At 36.7% G+C, this 24928-nt stretch overlaps 2 protein-coding genes across 4 annotated transcripts in view; both read right to left on the bottom strand.

Moving 5' to 3' along the window:
- Window positions 1-1819, bottom strand: part of LOC109845016 (bifunctional protein FolD 4, chloroplastic-like) — a 7364-nt gene extending 5545 nt beyond the window's left edge. For both annotated transcript variants that reach the window (XM_020414198.1, XM_020414199.1), the window contains exons 1-2: window positions 1465-1819; window positions 381-712 (exon numbers count right to left, since the gene is read on the bottom strand). In XM_020414198.1, the coding sequence (XP_020269787.1) occupies window positions 381-712; window positions 1465-1780 (648 nt within the window). In that variant the 5' untranslated portion in view covers window positions 1781-1819. The remainder of the gene's footprint in view (window positions 1-380; window positions 713-1464) is intronic.
- LOC109846412 (peptidyl-prolyl cis-trans isomerase CYP21-1) overlaps window positions 3985-24928 on the bottom strand; it is a 35967-nt gene continuing 15023 nt past the window's right edge. For both annotated transcript variants that reach the window (XM_020415650.1, XM_020415651.1), the window contains 5 exons: window positions 23538-23585; window positions 7558-7581; window positions 7239-7421; window positions 4529-4604; window positions 3985-4441 (listed from right to left, as the gene is read on the bottom strand). In XM_020415650.1, coding sequence (XP_020271239.1) covers window positions 4273-4441; window positions 4529-4604; window positions 7239-7421; window positions 7558-7581; window positions 23538-23585 — 500 coding nt within the window. In that variant the 3' untranslated portion in view covers window positions 3985-4272. The remainder of the gene's footprint in view (window positions 4442-4528; window positions 4605-7238; window positions 7422-7557; window positions 7582-23537; window positions 23586-24928) is intronic.

Raw genomic sequence — 24928 nt, 5'->3', positions numbered from 1 at the left:
GAGTCATTGTCTAGAGTGCTATATCACAGGACTTCCAAACACACTTCATCTTTAACTCTATCGAGTCCTTCTGTAAACATATCTCTTCTAGGCACCTTTCTCTTCAAGAGAAACCAGCACCAAAAGATGTACATAAAAATAAAAAGGGACTACCTGGTGGTCTTCCTTTCCCCCAATATTATCAAACCATAATCTTTGTCAAAGCAATCACATTCTTCAAAGTTGTTACCACATTCTCTTATTAGTTATTAAGATAATCCGCAATTCCGACACATTTTTTCTAACAAATAAAGGTTTATAATGCAGCCAATAGTCACAAGTGCGCACAGACATATACACAGACAATAATTGCAAATAACTGATGGAGAAAGTGAGCATACCCGAGGAAGGGGAAGCTGAACCAAGATTCCATGAACAGAGGGATCATCATTAAAGCCTGAAATATGCTTTAGCACATCTTCTTCTGTGCAGTCCTCAGGTAAATTAACTTCATAAGATTTGATACCCACAGCTTCACAAGCCTTCTTCTTGTTTCTCACATATGTTTGAGAATCTTTTCTAGAACCTACTAGAATGACTGCTAGTCCCGGGGTAATACCTAATGTATCCTTCAGCTTTGCAACTTCAGAAGCAACTTCTTCTCGGATTTGTTTTGCTACTGATTTTCCATCAATGACCTTAGCAGTAGATAATGTGTTTGCAGTCATTGTTACTGCAAAAGTCAAATCAACAAGGTTGACGACTAAGAAAACAATGTACAGAAAGCAATGATCTTTTATGGAAGAAGCTAGACAGTCAATGAGTAGCTGGTTTTAGAAGTGCCCCTAGATAATGTTCAGCAAATCTTGTAAAATAAAAATTTCTGAAGCAATTGATGCAAAACATTTTTCGTTTAATTTTTATCAGGATGAATGTTTCCATTCCCTCAAAAAAAGTGGGGAAAAGGTTTATCTAATGTCAGTTAATTTGATCAAACAATTCAACTGGGGTAAATTTCACAAAACTACTATGAGCTATCAACTGACTAGAATTATTAAGGGTTTTATACAAAAATAACATAAACTATTTGTCTCAGAGAAAAAATGTCATAAATTTCCAATCCTTAAAGAAAACCACACGCTATCAGTAAACGACACATGAAATAAATTTCTTAAAATTATATACACGATTTTACAAATTTGGCATGATACTTTCAGCTAAACTACCATGAACTTCGTGTCACTATCAAATTGCTATTAAATTGTCAACTAACTTTCAGAAGTATCATCTCAAAACTATCATATAGTTTTTCTTATATTTTTCTGTTGATTTGAAAATTGTTGAGCCTTTATGATAGTTATGTATCCCTCACACCCATGATAGTATTATGGAAGTTTACTCATTCAACTAAGAAATCTTAAAAGATAACACAATAAAGATTCCAACTTTCCGACAAACTTCGAAATGGGCATTAACAATTTGTACCTTGGGACCCGGCTGACAAACTCCAATCCGTGGATTTCGAGCCAAATCCACGAGCTTGACATGTTAGGGTTTTCAACGGAAAAGAGACCGACCCAGGGCAATGAAAGGGGCGAGAAAAGTTCCCGCCTTTTCCCTTGAACGGATGAAGGCGTGTCGAGCAAGAAGAAGCAGCGCAGTCCGAGAGAAGAGCAGACGCCATGGCCGCGAGCTTGAGGAGGGAGCGAGGGAGGGGAGCTCCTCTTGGGTGCGTGTGGTAGGGTTTTATTAGGGTTTTTGAGGAGGAGATTTCCCAAAATTTTGTCCTCGCTCTCAGCATTCAAGGGAATTAATAGGTCGAGGGTTCAGAAAATCAAAATGATCAACCAAGTAAAATTGAAATATTTACCATACGCAATTATTTGCACTGAAACCCTCACAATTTAGGGGTAAGATTTACAAAATCGCTCTCAGCTTTGCGATAACTTGCAAAAAGTACCTCCTGAATTTTGAAATTAAAGAAATAGGCTCATTCTACATAAACCATCTTGATTGTCAACTCTTACATAAATCACGTTTAAAGGTTTTTTATATTGCAATCAAACCACGAGAACTCACTTTTAAGTCAAGTGTTTTTGGTTTTAGTGTAATTATTAGGTGTCAAATACCAAATATATTAGAGAGATGATCCTTAATCGAGATTTAGGTGAGATTAATTACTGAAATAATTAATTAAAAAGTGGGTCCAGATGAGTGATTATAATAAAAAAATAAAAAATAAATTCTTTAATGATTTATGTATAAATTGAAAATCAAATAAAGTTTCTATAGAATAACATTAAATTTTGCAGAGTTTCATCAGATTGTTTGAACTTTCCAAAAGTTTAATATGAAGTTTGGGGAAAATTCTAGCCTTTGTTCGGGGAAGGAGGAATAGAGGATACAGAGAAACAGCCAAAATTTTTTGGGGAATACATGGTTTTATGAGAGAGGAAGTGCTGTTATTATATTTTTTAAAAAGGTTATTTTCAGGTTGCATAATTTGTCAAAAGTTCAATAAACTCCCTAAAGCTCAAAGGATACTTTTAATGTTCAAAATTCAGAGGGTTTTGTTCAACTTCACTCCAAAGTCCATAAAGGTTTTGTGAAATTTACCCAAGTAATAATAATAGTCTAAATTACCAAACTGGTATTAGAAGTAGTACCCAATAACTAAATTGGTCTTAAAATCATCTTTGGCAATAACAAGGCATCAAAATTTGCACGATGAGACAAATATACTCAAAATAAAATTTCCGCCAACCACTCACGTGAGCTATCATGTGATACTTATATGGCATATTTATGATGATGTATCAGCTATGATTAGCCTCGTTCCATCCCTTAAAAGTGTTTCATACCTTAATAGTGGGGATTCTCAAATTAGGGTAAAAGAAAAGAGTTTTTTTTTTTTTAATTTTAGCTTCTTAACCTTCTTCTTTTAAATTGGGGTTCTCTATCACTTGAGGACAAAAATTCTTTGAGCTCAAGTAATAATGAACTCTCAATTTGAAGGAAGAAGGAGAAGAACCCCAAATTAGAAAAACTCTTCTATTCTTTTACCCTAATTTGAAAATCCACATTTCTAATAAATTGAATGAGGTTAACTACAGCTACCACGTCAAACATCAATATGTCACCTAAGCATTATGTGGTAGATCACCTGAGCGGTTGTCGAAAAAATGACTAGAAATTTTATTTTTGGGTTTATTTTATTCATCCTATTTGTCTCATCATGCAGTTTAAATATCCTATTAGCACGAAAGTAGTTTTAATACCAATTTGATCCGTATGTACTATTTTTAAAACCAATCTGGTAACTTAGCCATAAATAATGCTAACCATGCTAGGAACCCTATACTACATTCAATACTACAATCATACCATAAGAAACGAAAATGCAGGGTTCTTGCTGATTCATAAATTTTAATAGCACTTTGTATGTTGTAGCTCAAAAATAGTTTGGTATATGTAGCTCAGTTATCGTACTTTTAACTACACACCCTCTACTTATCGATGTTAGCCGTGGCTCCCTTCAACCAACTAAAATTTAAATATCGCAGATCTATTCTAAGACAGGATAAAAGGGAATATGGTAGGCAGCAATACTACTACTGCAAAAGTTTCATGTTAAAACAAATCCAACAAGAAATGAATCCTTATGCAAATGGTAAATAGTATAGGCCAGTACACATGGCTCCCACTATTATAGGCTCTGGAGAGGATCAAATGTATGTAGCCTTACCCCCGCATGCGAAGAGACTGTTTCTAGGATTTGAACACATAACCTCCAGGTCACAAGACAACAACCTTACCGTTACACCAAAGCTCACCCTCTTATGCAAATGGTAATACAAATTTAATTTATCCTTTGTACAAACAATACCATTGCCAGTAATACCCCATGTGAACAAATCGAAAAATGACCTCATACCATTAATGTTTGTAACCACTTGATGCATAGGAAATATATGCTCAATATACACGAATTTGTTTGAAAACATAAATCAAAATGTGTGATCGTCCAAAATCAAATTGATGACATATCATATAGTTACATAAGTGCGTTGAGATTATTACAGCAAGTCGCTCCCTACAAATTCATCCTGTTAAAAGTTAATGGAAATATAACAGAATCCATATATGAAGTACATGATACAACTTATCATTTATACAAATAAGACCTACCACAAGAAGTATCCCCTGAGAATTCAAATTGAAAATTGGACTATATATCTCTAAGTATAAAGCAAGGGTATCTTCATTTACGCAAGCAACATGCTTTCTTTTAGGTCATACTTCCTCGTCTTGACCCCACTCGGCCTTGGGTATCTCTCCTGAATCGGTAATAATTACCTTTTTCCTGGGGTTTCCATTGTATGTTCCTGCTCCACCTTCGATTGCATAAACTGTGTCCATACCTTGAATCACTTTTCCAAAAACAACATGCTCTCCATCCAGCCTATAGGAATATTGACATTAGCGATACATATGTTTTGTGTGATTCTTGAATCAAATGGGTTTCTTTTTGTTTGAATAAAAATTTTACCAAAATGTTTTGACTGTAGTTATGAAGAATTGGGAACCATTGGAATTGGGCCCCGAGTTTACCATGGACACCGTACCTGCAAGTGGGAATAAATAGTAAAGTCGTACCGCTATTATAGTGTGCACATGCACATGCACACATCCTCCATTAGTATAACTGTTAGAAACTTAGAATATAAAATTATAACCCTCAACCATCACCATAACTTCGGAGTTTTGGTATAGTGGCAAGGACTTCAAGAAGGTATTAAAGCAACTAGATTCAATTCCCATAGGCCACAAATTTAAAAAGCAGATTTTAAAAAATGATATTGTTGTGAGTCTAGGTTTCAGCCCATGCAAATGACCCTCAACTTGCCGGAGCATGGTTATGCCACATAAACTATTCTATTAGCGATTACACCCCACGAATTGAATTCCAGATAACAATCTTTTTCCCTTTCTTCAAACGTCACCTGAGGATAAATTACCCTTTTTCTTCAGTTTAGTTGATAAAAGATCAAATTTCCATCTAAGTCGAAGGAAAAAAATAATGTTGTCCGAGTTAAAGGGGATGTAAATGCTAATAAAATAGTTTACGGGGTATAGGTGGCTACACCGCAATAGTACATGGGGTGTATTGCAATTACGCCTCAGTCTTTTTCCCTTTCTTCAAACATCACCTGAGGATAAATTACCCTTTTTCTTCAGTTTAGTTGATAAAAGATCAAATTTCCATCTAAGTCGAAGGAAAAAAATAATGTTGTCCGAGTTAAAGGGGATGTAAATGCTAATAAAATAGTTTACGGGGTATAGGTGGCTACACCGCAATAGTACATAGGTGGCTACACCGCAATAGTACATGGGGTGTATTGCATTTACATGGGGATGTAAATGCTAATTGCAATAGTTTACGGGGTATAGGTGGCTACACCGCAATAGTACACGGGGTATAGGTGGCTACACCGCAATAGTACATGGGGTGTATTGTCAATTCAATCGGATACTTTCTGCTTGTCTTAACAAATTTGAAAAAATTGAAAGCACAAAGAGATTGCAAAACTCAACTATAGCCCATAGTCTTATCCAGCCTAATTTGTACATAGCTTATATCTGTTGATGGACACAAAACAATCATTTGAGATCTAACAAAACTTTTTCTCATATCTCCCCATATTTCTCATCTTCTGAGGACAACATTACAGTGTCCATCCATCTGAATTCCAAACAAGAGGATAAACGGAAAAAATGAAACAAATAAAAAGAGAATACCAAGAGAAAAGAAGAAAAACATGGGACACAGATAAATATTAGCAAATAAGAATGTAAAAGATAACAAAGAACGTTTATAGACAATCACATGCCTCTACTTCGTCGTTGTCTTTTGTGGGTTAATTGCAGATATACCCACTGTACTATCACTGTACTATGAGGGTTTAACTACTTATCAACTATCCCTTGGTCACAGTTACGATGCTACTTTTGGTTAGTTTTAAAACTCCTAAGGGAAGAACGTTGGGATGTTTCTAGCAAATGTCTAAGTCTAATCACCACGTAATCGTCACAGGACTTTAAGAACTAATGGCAGAGCAACACCATCATTGTGGCCAAGGGTGTACTGCTAATAGAATAGACATGGGTGAACCGCCAAATTGCTGCATATGCAATTATTATTAACCATTCTTCTTTTACAAGCTTTGTTGGTATGCATCTGTGTTCTTTACTGCTTCTTTGAAATTAATTCATTATCTTTTTTAAAAGAATAACTAGTTTACACTACATCAAAAGATTGTATCCAAATCCTCCTCTTCTCACCAATTTGATGGCGAGGTTATACAAAACACTAATTTTTTAATATGTGCTACCTAATCTTATAGCTTCCTAAATAGGTCTTATGATGATGCTAAAGTTCTACATATCTCAAGAATAATTTGTATAGTTTACTAGGCAATTTCATGTGTTGTGGAGCTAACAAGTTCAAGACATGCTTTCAAACATGGTGACAAGAATTGCAATTGGAGGTACGTAGTATCTACTTCATTCACTAAAGAAAGCTTTAATAAATTAACATGAATCTTCAGCCGCTTTCCAACACCATCTTCGTTTTTTTCTTTAAGAGAAAATATCACTAACTTTGATAAAATTCCAGGAAACTACCTCCATATTAGAAGTATGTCATCTCATGTGCTTAGCACATGACTCTTCTATGGAGAAAAAAATAAAAAATAAAAAAATTCCCTTACCTCATCTCCACGATTATTTCATAATTAAAAATTTATTAGAAATAACAAAACATAATAAATAAATTAGTTCTTACTAAAATCAAAAGATCATTTACCAAAATATTTAGAGCACCATTAATAAAATTTAAATAATCATATATTTAAAGAGCTTAACATTTCAATTTCTATATGGAAAGTTATTGGAGTATGTGAATGTTACTTTAAACAATTATTCTATTTATCATAAATAAATGAACACTAAATGAAAATTTCCAGAGTGTATACTAAGAAGTGTACAAGAACTATAATGTGCCAAAAAATGCCAAGAGAGAATCCAAGTTAAAACATAATATAAAATTGAGCAACACATCTAAGTTTTCTACCATTTTTTTTTGTTGGCATGGGAAAAGAACAATTTTGTGGTTGAATCAAAATGGGAAAACTATAACACTCAAAGACAAATATAAAAAAAGGAAACAAACACACAATCAAATATGTCAAAAAACAAACCCGCATGTGAATGCTTTATAATGAAGTTCTCATCTGGAAAAGTGCCACCGTATATTGACTCTCCACCCTTTCCATCCTTATGAGAAATATCACCGCCTTGAATCATAAAACCAGAAATTATTCGGTGAAATGAAGTCCCCTTGTAATGTAGTGCTTTTCCTGATATCCCCTTGCCCTTTTCACCTACAAACAGGGTTTCAAGCTAGATGATTATTATGGTAGAAACAGTAAAGTATATGCCAGGCCCAATTATCTGCAAGTAAAAAAGATACTGTAGGAGAAGATCTCAAATAATTATTATCATCTAGAATCTAGATACCTGTGCAAAGGGCCCTGAAATTTTCTGCATTGGGAAAATAAGATTCCATTAGTAGCGTTTCAGATTACCAAAAAAGGTAGTTGTAAAAAGAAAGTATAACTAAAGATGGTTACAGGTTGAAAGATAATAAAAGCACCAGGCTGATCATCAATAGGAGAGAATCAAGAATTTATCAACAGTAGATGATATAAGCACATACTTCTAATGTCAAACTTCTATTGCTACAATCATATATTAAAAATAAACTGAGAAGGTGATTATGTAAGTTCCATATAGACGTGGTTAAGAGCATATGGTTAAAATATGAAGATAAAATAAAGCCATAGAAAAAAGTGATTTTCCACTACCAGGCTTCTATAGATAACAATTATTTCAAGAACTCGAAATCCTGCTTAACTTACAGCATGGATCTAAGAGTAAATATTCAGCTTCTTACAGCAACAAATTGGTTCAAAAATTACTACCGAAATCTAAAATCATGGTTAACAAAGACTTCGAGAATTCATTGAGTAGTCGCAATAACAATCAAAGAGAGGAACAATTATCTATGAATAGATAGATGTGTTCAGCTCCCGCAAACAATTTTAGGTTCTGGCATCGAACTTGGCCTTAACAACACTTCCCATTGAATATAGACTCATACCCATACTTTTAACAACCATTAACATTGTAATTAGGAAAACCCTAGTGAGTTTATTGGCTCTCTTTAGGATGTTATTTATAGTTTTAAGAAAACAAAGAAGTTTGTCCCTAACCAATGTGGGACTAAACAATAGTAGACAACTACTCTCTAACCACTCCCCCTCAAGCTGAGCATACATATCATACATGCCTAGCTTGTTACAAATAAAATTCACTCATGTTCTTCCAAGAGGTTTAGTGAGAATATTTGTAAGTTAATGGTCTGATGGTATGTGCATGGCTCTAATAATGATTCTCTTCTCCATCTTACGAATCAAGTGGCAATCAATCTCTATGTGTTTTGTCCTCTCATGAAACATCGGGTTCTCAGCTATGTAAGTGGCGGCCTTGTTATCTCCATACAAGCTTATGGGACACTCCGAAAGATAACCAATCTCTGTTAGTCTAGTACGAGTCGCCGTGCGAGCACATTTGATCGTGGAATTATCAAAGGTAGGGTTAAGAAGAAAACAGTAAAGTCACACAAAACAGTTTAATTAGCGAAGAAAAATACATTCTCTAGATTATGAAGAATTTAGAAGATTACAAAATCTCTCTCATAATCTCACTAGAATAAAGAACAACGTCTCTATTTTCTTTTTAATCAAATCTGATGTTTAGAAACTCTAAACAATCCATATTTATATGTCAAACAACGTGGATGGCAAAATCATAAATAACTAAGCCCAACTCAACTTAGAATACGCGTCAAACAAGAGTCCAGATTCGTCCAGGAAGCCCCATCGGTCGACCGACATACCTCTGTCGGTCGACTGGACAAAGACATGGATTATGCGACTGTAATGTATCCGTTTTCGGTCGACCGACGATGGTCGATCGATCGACCGAACATACCTCATCGGTCGACCGGCCAGAGACTTCTCAGTTTCTTGCAGTTTTTCCTGATTTTGATTGTTTTCGTCGCTTTCGATAACTCCACCCACGCATGCTTCTATTCTCAAGTTATCATGAGCATCGTCTATCCTCAAGCTCCCATGAGGATCGCTAAGCTCTCGAAACAGAGAGAAGATACACCAGTATCATGGCTCCCCCTTTAGGAACTTGAAGTTTCATTCAAGTTAGAACTTTTCAGCTGAGGGAACTCTCGAGCCCCTCCTCCTTTGTTGAATCACCTGGCCTTGCTAGGAACCCGACCTTGACGTCCAACCAGAAACGATTCCTTCATCTACCATCTAGTCGTAGTCACTTTCGCTCCAAAATACAATCCTCTTTCAATAGCCTCTCATAAGGCCTAATGAACAGCGAGACAAACTTCTTGCTTGCATTCAGCCTCTTCACCCGGGTCACTGTCACCAAGTTTGTCTCATTCGAAAGAGACGCCGAACGAAATATGAACTTCTCACCGTCTTTAGTGAATGTGTACTTCTGAGCTCGTTTTTCGTAGATTGCGTATCTATCCCACAAATACGGATTGCTCAGTATAACCTAATAAACATCCAATGGAACTACGTCGCACGTGACCTCGTCAATATACGACTGGTGGAGTGTAAATCTGAAAGTGTATTGATTAACTACACTCAGCCCCGTCTCCTTCTGAATCCACCCCAATGGATAGGGCTTTAGATGTTTGACCGTCTTCAGACCCAGCTTCTGAACCAAGGCCTCGGAAATCAAATTTTTCTCGCTGCCTGGATAAACTATGACATCTACCAAACTAGTATTCACCTGCAACTTAAGCACAAAGAGCTGCTCTCTAGGGTTTTCGTCCTCCTTCGCAACCTGTTTTCCTACCATAAGATTGAGACTGTTGTTAGGTTCTATCTCGGGAACTTTCTTTGGACCCTGTGCTATTATGTATGTCTTTTTCTTCTCCTTCTCTTCAACCCCTTCGGCTTCAGATGAGGATACTCCTCCTAACATCGATCAGCTACATGCACTGTCTGCTTGCAGTGATTCCAAGTCAATTCTGCCTTCCCTGAGTCGCCCTCCTTCTTCTCCTCCTAATGTTGAGAGCCACTAGACTTGCCTCTCGTTTGTTTGACATCCCCCTTTGTCTCGTTGCCTTTCTTCTGCTTGCCCTCAATGACAATAGCCTTCACGTTCGTCTCTGTAATCAACTCAACCGTGAACAACTTTATCTCCTTCCGGATATATTCATTCAGACCCGCCATATACTTCATGAAAATAGAGTACTCTTTTGTAGCGATGTTAAGGACCATCGCCTGCTGCTGGAACTCCGTGGTGTATTCTTGAACGGTCTGATTGAACCTCTAGCGCAAGCCGTACCAATTGCACCAACGCTCTTCAAGAAAACCCACCGGGTAGAACTGCTTCCTCAGTAGCTCTTTGTTCCACGATATCGCTTTCTTCTCCTGCTTACAATAGGATTTCCATCACGTCAATGCGTGTTCGGATAGCTTCAATGTCGCAAAAATAATCTTCTCCTTTGATGAATAGCTATAAAGAGTGAAATAGGTCTCCATACACTTGAGCCAATCATCAAGCCTTTCAACATCAACATTCACTTCATAAACAAGAATCTCTACTCTAAAATCAATCTTCAGGTTCTGATAATGACCCTTATCCCCTTGATGTGGAGCAGTCTTAACGGTCTCAACCTTCTCATCGGAATCTGAATTTTCACTCTCTCCACCAGACTATTCGGGTTTCTTATTGGACTTCGAAGAAGATTTGCCCTTTTTGTTCCCTCTATGGATGAGATCGACGAGTTGTGTGAGAGTCGACCCGATTATTTCGATCCATTTCTCCAACGCATCAAGCCTTGTTGAATTGTCACTTTCTGTCATCTTCTTCCTTGATTTATGGACTTCTTCCAAAGAAATAAGAATCTGATTTCTGGACTTCTTCTAAAGAAATAAGAATCTCGCCTAGCTTCTTGTATTGCATAAGATTACCCTTTCACAGAATCTGATTAGCTCTGATACCAATTTGATACGAATCGCCGTACGAGCACCTTTGGTCACAGAATTATCAAAGATAGGGTTGAGAAGAAAACAGTAAAGACACACAAAATAGTTCAATTGGCGAAGGAAAATACCTTCTCTAGATTACGAAAAATTTGGAAGATACAAAACCTCTTACTCACAATCTCACTAGAATAAAGAACAACCTCTCTATTCTCTTTTTAATCTAATCTGATGTTTAGAAACCCTAAACAATCCCTATTTATATGTCAAACATCGTGGATGGTAAAATCGTAAATAACCAAGCCTAACTCAACTTGGAATACACGTTAAACAAGAGCCTAGATTCGTCTAGGAAGCCCCACCGGTCGACCGACATGCCTCTATACAAAAAGAATAAAAGGGAACTGGAATGTTTTTAATCAAGGAGGTCCATCAAACCGTTCCTCTCATGAATTTCCTGTACAAGAGAAACCAAAGTCCTCTTCTAAATTCAAGAAACTCACCTGAAGAGATACAAAAGAGGAGTCAGAATCTATGTTTACATGTGACGAAAAGTGGCACAAAGGGCATCAGTGTAAGGGAAAGCATTTATTTAACTTGAAGGGAATCCTAGAAGGAGGTACTGAGGAAGGGGTAGATGACTCTAGAAGAAATGAAGAAGGAGATCTAGCAATTGAACTGGCTGAAAGTTTAGTAAAGGGAGCCCCCTCCAATTCAGTGCAAGCTCTTAGTGGAATCACAGCTTCTCACACCATTAGAGTTGTGGGCTATTACAAAAACCAAGCCATCAGTATTTTGATAGATTCTGGTTCCACACATAATTTCATCAATGCCAAATTGGTCAAAAAACTTAGGCTGTCAATGACGGAGTATAACAATTTTGATGTTCTTGTGGCCAGTGGAGAACTAATCAAAAGAGCTGGAGTGTGCTAAGGGGTGTCACTCGATTGTCAAGGAGTGAACATCCAAGTAAACTTGTTAGTGATGCTTATGGGAGTCGGTCAAATTATGTTAGGAGCAGATTAGATGAAAACTTTGGAAGATATCACTCTAAACTTTAAGAAATTACAGGTGACATTCCTGTGTGATGGGATCAAGAGAATATTATAGGGAATAATTCCAGAGGAATTGCAGTTGGTTAATGAGAAAAATATTGCTAAATCTGTCGGGGAGCAGGAAGAGGGGTACTTAATTCAGTTGTGCAATGTTAGCTTACAAGAATCCACCACAAAAATTAGTCATGAAGGGTTACCTGCAGATATGCACAAATTGATACAAGAAATTGATGTTATATTCCAAGAATTGCCACATCTTCCTCCCACCAGAGAGATTGATCATAAAATTCCCCTAGAAGCTGGAACTAAGCCAGTCTGTATCAGGCCTTACCAAGGTTTTAAATATCGGTTATCGGGGATTTATCGGATGGCCAAAATCCTTATCGGATAGCGAAAATCGGGGATATATCGGGGATAAGTAGTATTTATCGGATTAATATACCGTATAATGCGTATATATAATATAATCCCCTCTCCCCTCTTTCATTCTCTCAACATTCACTAAATAACTATAGAAAAAACCAACTAAATAGTGAATATTATTTGTTTCTACAACTTCAGAAGTTGTGTTGAGGGCGTGGCATCGATGGAGAGTCCAAGTCGAACTGTCGAAGTCACATTTGATGATGGCGTCGATGGAGAGAGCTCGGCATCAATGGAGAGCTCAACGTCGGTTAACGTCATCGAGTCAATCAGATTAGTTGATGATAGCGTTGATGGACAGAGCACAGCATCAATCGGAGTCGTCAAGTCGATGAAGTTAATGTTGATGAGAGAGCAGTGTCGAATGGTCGAAGTCAATAGCGTTAAGGTCAGCGGAGTCCAAAGAGGAGCGGAGGCGAGCGTCGAAGTCGGCAGAGGCGAGCGTCAAGGTCGACGGAGTCCAAAGAGAAACGGAGATCAGAGGATTAAGGCAGTGGGCACAACCGCACAAACGAGGGGGGAGAGAACAGAGGATTAGGGTTAATCGAGTTTAAGTTTTATTGTAAAGAACGGGTTGTGTTGGGTTTCAAGTACACTCAAAAACTGCCCATTACCCACACAACCCAATAGTATGGCCCGATAATTCCGATTTTTAAAACTGCTAATATCAATTAATAATCACCTTTATCACCGATAAACCCAAAAAAAGATAACTGATTTAAATTCTAACTTATCCTATCGGAAAGCTCCCAAAACCGATAACTCGGGGATAATATCGGATTATCGGCCGATATTTAAAACATTGGGCCTTACAGACATGCACACTTCCTGAAGGAGGAGATTGAAAAACAGATTGAAGAAATGCTACAAAAGGGAATTATTAGACCCAGCAATAGTTCTTTTTCTTCATCAGTAGTGATGGTAAAAAAATCTGATGGGAGTTGGAGGACGTGCATAGATTATAGATCCTTGAACAAAGCTACAATCAAAGACAAATTTCCTTATTCCAATCATTGATGAGCTGTTAGATGAGTTCCATGGAACCCAGTTTTTTACCAAATTAGACTTAAAATCAGGTTATCATCAAATTAGAATGTATGAATCAGATATCCAAAAAACTGCATTCAGAACACATAGTGGGCATTTTGAATTCTTGGTCATGCCTTTTGACCTCAAGAATGCCCCTTCAATAAGGGTGTCAAACGGTTCGGATTTATCCGAACCGATCCGCATCCGTATCTAAATGGATGCGGATATGTAAGCTATTTTTAAAACTGGGCGGATACGGTTTCAGATACAGATCCAGTTTTGAATTTTTTCAGATACGGATTCAGATACGGAAATGAGGGTTGCAGATACGGATATCCGTAATTTAATAAATAGAAGGATTCGGGTTGTATCCAAAGTTGCAAACCCGTAGTTGCTAACCTAAAACCCAACTACAAAACTAACAAAGTTACAAAACCCTAGCCTCCACTGATTCAACTCCAGTCTCCCACTCAATTTCCACAACGCACAGCTCCTACTCCGAGTTCGCCGGCCATCTCGTCACAGACCGCTAATGTTGCCGAGTTCATCTCGCAACCGCGATCTTCGCCTAACGAAAGTTGCAGAAACCCGCGCCGGCGTCATCGCGGCCAGTTCGCCGACATCGCCTCGGTTAGCCCGCGTCGTCACGGCCATGTTCGCCCTCCGCCCCTCGTCTTCGACCGCTACGGCCGCCGTCGTCGGGAGATGTTGTTTTTGATACACTGGATTTGTTAGATTGTTGAGTTCAAATTAAATAATGAGTTGTGAACTTTCTATGAAAGCCATCAATGCTTATTTGGGTTATGTCTTTAAATTTTAAAATTTAGAACTATGTTGTTGTTACTGGAGGCCATAGCTTTACATTATCAATATATTTTTTGCTATTTTTGTAAAGAGCTTGCAACACTTATCTTTAATAATTTCCTTGATTCATTACGTTGAGTCTTGTGATTCTTGGTCTCATATGTAGTCTTTGGTTCACTACAGTCTGTCATCTTTGTTGCTTGGTAACACATTTGATATTGTTGTTTAGAACTAATTCATATCCGATTCACATCCATTTGTTAAATATATTCGTTCTATATCTGTGATCGTATCTGATCGATTCTCAGATATCTGAATCGTATCAGTTTCCGCTTAGGACAGATATGGTTAAAGTTTTTTCTTACTGAAAATAATCCGTATCCATATCTGTATCCGTTTATAGAAAGTGGATATGTATATGGTAAGTGTCATATCCGAACCGTTTCCGCTCCATTAACACCCCTACCCTTCAACATTTTAGGTTCTCATGAATACTATTTTCAAAAGTCTACTCAAGAGATTTGTCTTAGTTTTTTTATGACATTCTGGTGTACAGTAAAGGATAGCAGGACCATTTAATCCACTTGAGGTAAGTGTTTCAAATCATGAAGACTCACCAATTGGTTGCTAAGATGTCAAAATGTAGTTTTGGACAGAAGCAAGTGGAATATATGGGGCATATTGTGTCACAAACAGGGGTTAGTGTAGACCCAAATAAAATTCAGGCAATCATTGAATGGCCAACACCTCAAACACTTAAGGGATTGAGAGGGTTTTTAGGCCTAGCATGGTATTACAGAAAATTTATCAAATGGTTTGGAACTATAGCTCAACCCTTAACACACCTCTTGAAGAAAGACAATTTCACCTGGAATGCAAGTGCTGAAGATGCTTTCAAATCTCTTAAACATGCCCTCACCAATTCCCCAGTTTTCGCTATGCCTGATTTTAATATGACTTTTGTGATAGAATATGATGCATCTACTACAGGGGTTGGAGCTGTGTTAATGCAAAGAGAGAGACCCATTGCTTATTTCAGTTTTGCTTTGAAAGGGTAGAATGCCACACTATCCACCTATGAAAAAGAGCTACTAGCTATAATTCTTTCTACAAAGAGATGACAACAATACTTACTGGGAAGAAATTTTATGATCAGGACTGATCACCAAAGTCTTAAATATTTTCTTGAGCAAAGGATACATACAGGTATTCAAAATAAATGGCTTGCCAAACTGCATGGGTATGATTACACTATGGAATACAAGCTTGAAAGGTTGAATAAAGTTGCGGATAGGTTATCCAGGGTTCATGAGGATGATATAGAAATCTTAGAAATATCTACTGTCAGGAGTAACTGGATAGAAGATATCAAATACATATGTTCTATTGTCCCTTTTTTCAAAGAGCTTGAAGCAAGATTACAACAAGAGCAACCTGATACTGAGGAGTATTCTAGGAAGGAATTTACTATTATAGAGGTAATATTTTGGTTAGTCCTACTGCTCAAGGCCTGAAAACTTCTCTACTTCAAGAGCACCATGACAGTCCTATTACGGGTCATTCTGGAATTACTAGAACATTGCACAGATTACGAAGGGTCTTCTATTGGAAGGGAATGAAAAAAGATGTCCAGAAATATGTTCAGGCTTGTGATGTTTGCCAAAGGACAAAAGGGAAGAATGTGGCATCTCCAGGACTCTTACAACCCTTGCCTATTCCAGAATATGTATGGGAAGATTTGTCAATGGATTTTATCACTAATCTACTAAAGAGTAGAGCTCAGTCAGTTTGTAGTGGTTGACAGGCTTTCAAAATATGTTCATTTTTTTGCATTAGTCCACCCTTATACTACTCAATTTGTGGCAAGAGTATTTTTTGAGGGAGTATTCAAGCTTCATGGTATGCCTAAATCTATAGTCAGTGACAGAGATCCTTTGTTTACCAGTTTGTTTTGGAAAGAATTGTTCAAATTGTAAGGAAGTCAGCTTAAGTTTAGTTCAGCATATCACCCTCAGACTGATGGGCAAACTGAGGTAACTAATAAGAATCTGGAAAGTTACTTGAGGTGTTTTTGTTGCCACAAACCAAAGCAGTGGTGTAAATGGATCCACTTGCTGAATTTTGGTATAACACTACCTGGAAGGTCTCTACAAACACCACACCCTTTGAGGCTGTGTATGGGATGTAACTTTACAATTTCTAAAGGATAGTTTAAAGAAAGCAGCAGAATAAATGAAAAGGTTTGCTGACAAGCATAGAAATCATAGGAGCTTCGAGGTTGGAGATTAGGTGAAGTTGCTTACAAGTTGGGCCTTCCAAGCCATGCACAGATTCATTCAGTCTTTCATGTTTGCCAACTCAAAAAAAATGATAGGCGATCAGTTGATAAAGGGAATCGGTTGATATCTCAGGTGTTAATCAAATGGAAGCAGCGATCCCTTTTGGATTCTACTTGGGAGAATTAATGGGATCTTGTCAAAAGATTTCATACATTTGACCTTGAGACAATGTCCAATTTAAGGGGAAGGGAATTATCAGGAACGAGAGGAAATCAACCTGGGAACCTGTCAATTGAGCTGGAGAACATGGACGTTAGAGGTCTTGGACTGATACGAGAGATTTCGGATTGATACACATGACTTTGGGGGGTTGTTGTGCAAGAATTTTGAATATAGGGTCATTGTAATAAATGTTCAAAAGTTGGTTAGAAACAGTTTAACTGTTTCTGTTCTGTACTGTGTGCACGTTTTGTACACGTTTTGTTTTTTCTTTACTCTGAAGTGAGTTTGTATAAATGAGAAGTTGTAAATTGAATAGGATATGACTTAAAAATAGAACTTTCCTCTTCTTCTCCATTACAAACTCAGTTCTCTCTCTCTCTCTCTCTCTCTCTCTCTTAATTCCCTCTCAAATCTCTCTCAATTTACTCTCGTAAGCTCTTCTTGAGATTGTTTCAGCCTAATCATGGTTAGAAACACGGCCAAGAGAATCAACAAGGGTTCTAGAACCTCTCACTCTTACTCAGATCAGCTCGCAAGTCAAATTCACCATGACTCGATACCCAGACTTAGCTGTAGATCGAGAGACTACATTCTGTTTCTTACTCTTCCATGATATTAAATTTTCTCCAAGAAACACACAATACCCAGTAGTTAACCATTTGTCCTCAAAACTTCCTGCCCAATCTGTATCTGAGAATCCTGCAACTCTCGTGTGACAACTATCTGAATAGAGTACTCCTTTTCGTGGAGTTTTCTTGAGATACCTAAGAATCCTCTTTACGGCTTCCATATAAGGTTTCCTAGATGCCGAGAAAAACTGACTGACTACACTAATAGAAAATACAATATCCGGTCCCGTAATTATTAGACAGGTATCATTAAGTTTCTCCTCCTGAGTCGATAGTAGTTTGATCTTATCATCCATAGGTAAGTCAATGTCCTTGCATTCTGACATCCCAGCATTTAGCAACATATCAAGTAAATATTTTCTCTGTGATAAGAGAATTCGCTTCTTCGATCTAGCTACCTCGATACCTAAAAAATATTTCAAGGATCCAAGGTCCTTAGTTTGAAATTGCTGTTGTAAATACTTCTTCAAATGATTAATGCACTGTGCATCGTCGCAGTTATCACAATGTTATCAACATATACAACCAAAAGGATCCACTTCTCACCATGAAATCTCCAAAAATCTGAGTGGTCTTTCTGAGCTCGATGAAGACCAAAGGTCTGGATAACTGTGGCAAAACGTTCGAACTAAGCCCTCGGAGATTGCTTCAAACCGTAGAGAGATTTTTTTTAACCTGCAAACCTTGTCACACTCCGCCTCAGCAACAAAACCTGGTGGTTGCTCCATTAAGGAATGTATTTTTAACGTCCAACTGATGTAGTGGTCAGTAATAGCGACCAGCAAGCGAAATAAGAATGCGACCAAATGTCATTTTAGCTACAAGGGAGAATGTATCAATATAATTAAGGTCATAGATCTGTGAATACCCCTTCGCAACTAGTCGACTTTGAGGCGAGTTAGAGAGCCATCTGGATTATTCTGACAGTGTAAACCTATTTACAGCCAACCACTTTCTTTGCTGGTGGTAGAAAAACCAGATCTCTAGTCTCATTTCTTTCTAAGACCATCATTTCTTCTTGCATTATCGTTGTCTAACCTGGGTTAGAAGAGCTTCTGACAAATTCTTGGAAACTGTGTGAGAATCCAAAGAAGATATGAACGAGTAATATGGTGGAGTTAACGAAGTGTAAGAGACATAGTGTGTAAGAAGATACCGAGAATTTCGAGAACAAGATCTCTTATCCTTTCGGAGGGTAATATGAAGATGGTTAGTAGCCTGAGTACTTGGCTGTACGAGCATATTTTGACTTGTTACTTGTTAGTATATCAGGCTCTTGGGTGGATTGAGACGATAGCTCAGGTTGTGAAACAGTATATCTGTATAAACGTAAACTGGTTCCGCAAATTTGGATGGTAGATTAGTCTGTACAACAGCCTTTGAAGGAACAATTATAATGGTTTTTCAAACAAGAAGATAGTAATAATCATCGGGAATGTCTAAGAATTTATCATAGACAACGTGTCCTGGTTTGTTTTTAAAGAACGTAATATCAGCTGAAATAATATATCGATTCAAGAATGGATAGTAACATATGTATCCTTTTTGAGTCCTAGAATTTCCAAGAAAAATACCCTTAAGAGATCTTAAATATAAATCGTCTGTTGAGGACTATGATTGTGAATAAAGCACGGAGATTTAAAAATCTTAGGAGTTAATTGAAAAGCATCTTCAGCCGGATATAAAAGGGAGATCGGGGTTTTATTCTGTAAGATACATGAGGATAGTCTATTGATCAGATACTGTCAAAATGGTAACAACAATCAAGCATTTATCCTAAATGTTTCGGGTCAGCCACATGAATCAAATTCTTCCATTCCATTCTGTTATGGACCATCTTCTCCATTAAGTTAATCATAATCATATTCTTCTTAATTGCTTCTAACTAAATCATTCTAGGTCTACCACTAGATCTCCTAACCCCATTAACTATAATATTATTGTTTTTCCTAATCGGGGCACTAAGCGATCTCTGTTATACGTGATCAAACCATCTTAATCTATTATCTTATTTTATCCTCAACGGGAGCAACCTCTAATTTACTACGGATGCACTCATTTCTTATCCTATCTTTTAGTGTATACTCATAAGACCATCGCAACATCCTCATTTTTTCTGCACTCATTTTTTGAACATGTTATTTTTATTGTCCAACACTCTGACCCATAAAGCATAGTTGGTTTTATAACCGTCTTATATAATTTTCCCTTTAGTTTCATTGATATTCGACGATCACATAAGACTCCCAAAACACTCCTCTATTTCAACCATCCTGATTTAATTCGATGCAAAACATCATCCTCTATCTCACCATCATACCCCATGATTGATCCTAAATAGCGAAATAATTAATTTTATGTATTTCTTGGCTATTAATATGTACCATATGCTCTCTTCCTTTCCTAGTTTTAGTAAAAATACACTATATATTATGTTTTTGTTCTACTAATTCTACAACCTTTAGATTCAAGAGCTTATCTTAATTTTTCTACTTTAGAAATAACGTCTCTTCTAGTTTCATCAACTAACATTATATCATCGACAAACAACATACACAATAAAATTTCGTCCTTAATGTACTTAGTAAGTTGGTCCATGACTAATCCAAAAAGATAAGGACTTAAAGCTGATCCTTAGTGTAAACCTATAGTAATAAGAAATGGTTTAATCTCTCATTCATTACTTTTTATTCTTGTTGTTACTCTATCAAACATATCTTTAATCACATCAATATATATACTAGATACATGTTTCTTTTCTAGCACCCACCGCATTACATAAGGCTGTCAAAAATGGCATCGTCCTAAAAATATTTTGAAACTTGACGATGGAATAACAAGCTCCTAGCAATTTCTAGCAAGTGTCTATTTTTGCGCTCAGCAACCCCATTTTATTGGGGTGCGTAAGTGCAAGAAGACTAATGTAAAATTTCATTTTCTTCCAAATATTTTATAAAAGCGTTTTCAAAATATTCCTTAGTGTTATCTGTTCTTAAAGTTTTGATGGTACTGTAAAAATGATTTTTAACCTCAGCACAGAAAACTTTAAAAACAAAAAACACTTCAAACGACTTTTAAGTAGGTAAATCCAAGTCATGCGAAAAAAATTATCCACAAAACTAACAAAATATTTGAAAACGAGTTTGGACGGAACAGAACAAGGACCTAATATGTCGGAATGTACTAAATCAAAAGGGCTATGACTCGTTTATTGACGCGACTCGAGATAGACACCCATTGGTGTTTTTCGAGTTGACATAACTCACACTCTAAAGACTCGACATGATTTAAATCTGAAATCAAAGGTTTAAGAATTGAAAGAGGGGATGACCAAGCCAACAATGTGCTTCAAAGGATGATGTGTAGCTAATACATGCCACCTAGGAAGGGGCAAAGTTCAATTCGTACAAGTCGTTCTGCTCACGTCCAGTGTCAATCGTCTTCCTCGTCCCAAGTGCCTGAAAAATACAATGTGTAGAAAAAAATTATACCATGTAGTTTAATACTTTAGTAATTCTACTGACAGATAGGAGATTAAATAGAAAACGAGAAAGATATAGCAGGTGTGGTGGATCCATTAGCCAATACTACTGAAGGAAAGAAGGTGATAGGTGTACAGGAAGGAAATATACCTCGGTTCCCAGTGATATGATCAGTTGCTCCTGAATTTATAACCTAAGTATGAGACGATGACGATGTAAGGCAAGCAGTGGGTTTCTCTGTCTGGGCAAGCGTAGTCGTAGTAGTAGAGGATTGAGTATTCAATTGCTAAAATACCTGGAGCTGAAACCACTCAAACTGACGGCAGGTGTCTTCATTCATGGGACTCTCCTGTGTAGTCACATGTACACCCTGGGGTTGTTTTCCTTGTAGCTAAGGACAATGAAATTTCATATGACCCGGTTTCTTACAATGACAACAGATAGACCAGATAAACCATCTCATGTAGCTCCTCGTGAACTACCACTCGTCCTCCACGTACACCAAAACATACTCCACGTCTACCAAAGCGGCCTCCACCATGACCACCAGCTCGACTAGTTGTCTGTCTACTCTGTGTGGCGAGAGCAGACCTGTTTGCAGATTCAGCGGTAGTACTTGCTAGCGCAACTGGTACTACTAATCTCAAAAAGTAATGACTCTGTTAAAGAACGTATAGCAAAGCTCCCAATAACTTATGATCTTATTGAATTAAAAAACTGTGAAAGAGAACCAAGAAAGGTGAATACAATCGGTTGATCCCACTGATCTTGCATCTTCTGAATATCTCCCGTAATGAAAAAAATCCGTCTCGGCTACTCTGCAAGGCGATTAAAGTTGTTATAATGCTCCTCAAAAGTCTAACTATGCTCATCCATCCTGCTCCGAAATAACTCCTGAATAACATCAGATGCCCGATTAGCATGTTCCCGGCCTGAATACAATTGTTCCAAGAACTTCCACACCTGTTTCACTGTATTAGAGTGAATTGCTAGCCATCCAAATTTAATGAAGTAGACTAGTGTCATCCTATTTCCAAGAGGTAGTAACTGGTATAGGAGGGTCATCTGTAAGATGATTCTTTTCCTGTCCTGAAATATAAACTCGAAACAGTTGCTTTCAAAATAGGTAATTGGACTCATTCAATTTTTGGTTGGTGATCCTGCTAGAGAGCACCTCCGTATGAGTCTTCATCTCATCAATCCAAATACCAGTAACCAGACTTACTGGAGGATGTCGTCAATACAACAAATAAGATCATTTAACTACTAATCTCCCAGAGATAAACTATTAACCTTACTTAACAACAAGTTAATTTTTAATATTCAAATCATTAACTAATCAACACAAGTAATTAGTTCAATAAGTAAAATCATCCTGTAAAAAACGACTTATCATTTATCTCAAAGAGATTGTTAACAACTGATCGTAACAGAGAGCTAAATAATTAGCTGAAAATCTATAAAGATCTAATTGGTAAGCTAAATGATTAACTAAAGATCTAATTTATAAGCTAAATGATTACCTGAAGATTAAGATTTAGTTGATAAGCTAAATAATTAGTTGAAGATCTATGAAGATCTAGTTGATAAGCTATCTGATTAGCTTAACTTTTTTTACCAATGGATGAACAGTATCGTCGGATGAATAGTGTCTAATGAACAGTTCTGGACGGATGAATAGTGTCAGGTAGGTTTTGGTTGTGGATGGTGACGGCTAGGGTTTAGAAAATTAGAAAAAAAGAGGGTGTGTCTGATACCGTGTAATTAGGAAAAACCCTAGTGAGTTTATTAGCTCTCTCTAGGATATTATTTATAGTGTCTAAAGAAACAAAGAAGTTTGTTCCAACCTATGTGGGACTAAACAATAGTAAACAACTACTCTCTCAACAAACATTAGATATCAAACTAAACCAATGTTTTGGCCAAATGAAATGCAAGCATATTGTGTAACAGTTAAAATATTGGGCGAAGATCTGCCATTATGTTCAAGCGAGTAAAGAATTAAACTAGTTACTCTTAGGGAGTCTAAATCTCCATCTTGTTACATCCAAGATTGACTTTCTACAATCATAATGATTCTAATGCCCTAAACAATATAGAAAAGAGAAAAGGTGATTGAATGAAATTTGGAGGTTGTACAAGTTACCTTATCTATCATGGCCAATGATTGGAACAAGGACCTCATGCGTAGAGAAGCTAGCATAATAGACTCATGTAGTAAAATGAGTTCTTCCTTGATCATGAATAGTCAGCATTGTTAAATTTCTTCTTGATATGAGAATTAAAAAGAGTAACCGTTTGTCATTATTAATGTCACTATCTCCAAACAATAAAAATATAGTGATGATAATCAAGAAACATGAACACCTACCACCGACGCCTATATAATCATGTTTGCCATCTGATTATTAATATCATTACTTATATTAAACCATCAGAACTTGTATCATTATGAATTTGCCAAAACAGTAGTAGTACGAGAACGTACCCACGGTCTTCGGAACCACCTGTCCGTATAACCCAATAACTATTCTACCTGAGAAAAAAATTGACAAAAAACTACATTCTCAAATATTAATACATAGAAAGTACTCAAGGAGTATATATAAACAGATTCAAAGGAAATTTTAAGAAACATATACTCCCAATTTCAAAAATTACTCCATGGTCAAGATATATTCAACATAAACACGTGTAGCAACTTTATATAATTTACACTCTCTATTAAGATAAATTAGGAATAAAACATGAAAGGTACCGGGACAAGTTAAAAATCATGTCACAAGAAGAAATATCAAATACCATAGCATGTTAAAAATGTTAGAATGTATTTTAAATATCCACCCAAGTAAGTATGCATTAACTTTCTATTAATATTCAACTGTTTAAATATAAAAAATGATTTTCAAAACGGAGTATTGTGAGTTAAGACTGATTATGCAAGTGGTGGGTTAGAAATAGTGGGTTTTTGGGGTCAATGAGAGACCAAATTGCAAGACCTCTTAGGTTCTGAGAGACGTATGAGCAATTTCAACAAATTAAGGGAGTACTATACAATTATTAAAGATTTGAGGGACTAACATCTAATTAAATTAAATTGAATTTTAAGAATCAATAAATAATCTTTATGCACAACTCACCCCCAAACAACTATTTGCATTCCACTGCTTCATCTTGCCATTAATCCATCGCATGAAGAGCACAGTATTCCACTGGTTCATCTCGCCATAGCAGCAAAGATTTGATAAATAGTCAATTAGGCAAATCCCTAGCTTTGCTTTGTTTCTAGATTCCAAATTTTTGTTGTGCATACATAAGTCACAATATTTGTACATCTATTTCTAGAGTCTTCTACTTCATATATTAATTTTATGTTAATTCCTAATGATGTAGTCACAAATCATAGATACCTAATTTCAACATCAATAGATGTAATGTTGATGACATTAGAAGCTCTAACGATGTAATTATGGTCAGTAAATTTGTAATAAATCGTGTTTGCTAGATTAGTTTAGATTAAATTGACCTTAAATTGAATTCATCGGAAAATCAACGTAAAAATCTTGACTTTATTCATATTAAATCAACAAGAAAACCTAAGTGCTAATATCTACGATAGACTCCATAAGTCTGGTGTTGAAACTCTTCTTGTGACCCTATAAGAATAGGAGAACAATTCTAAAAAGATCAGCGTTGAAAACCCTTCGCAAGCAAAACCTAGAAAAATCTGAAAATTTGTCACTAAGATAACTTGGGCTAACAGCCACATTGACTTTGAGACCCCAAGTCAGACGCAACATATTCAGCATAATCGACTCGGCTCAATGGCCAAGTCGATTGTGAGGTGCGCTTACCTCGTATGTGTTGTTGAGTTATCGT

Source organism: Asparagus officinalis, chromosome 6, assembly GCF_001876935.1.
Source record: "Asparagus officinalis chromosome 6, Aspof.V1, whole genome shotgun sequence".
NCBI lineage: Eukaryota > Viridiplantae > Streptophyta > Magnoliopsida > Asparagales > Asparagaceae > Asparagus > Asparagus officinalis.
Note: the sequence above shows the minus strand (reverse complement) of the source record. Positions and strands in the feature narration are given on the sequence as shown.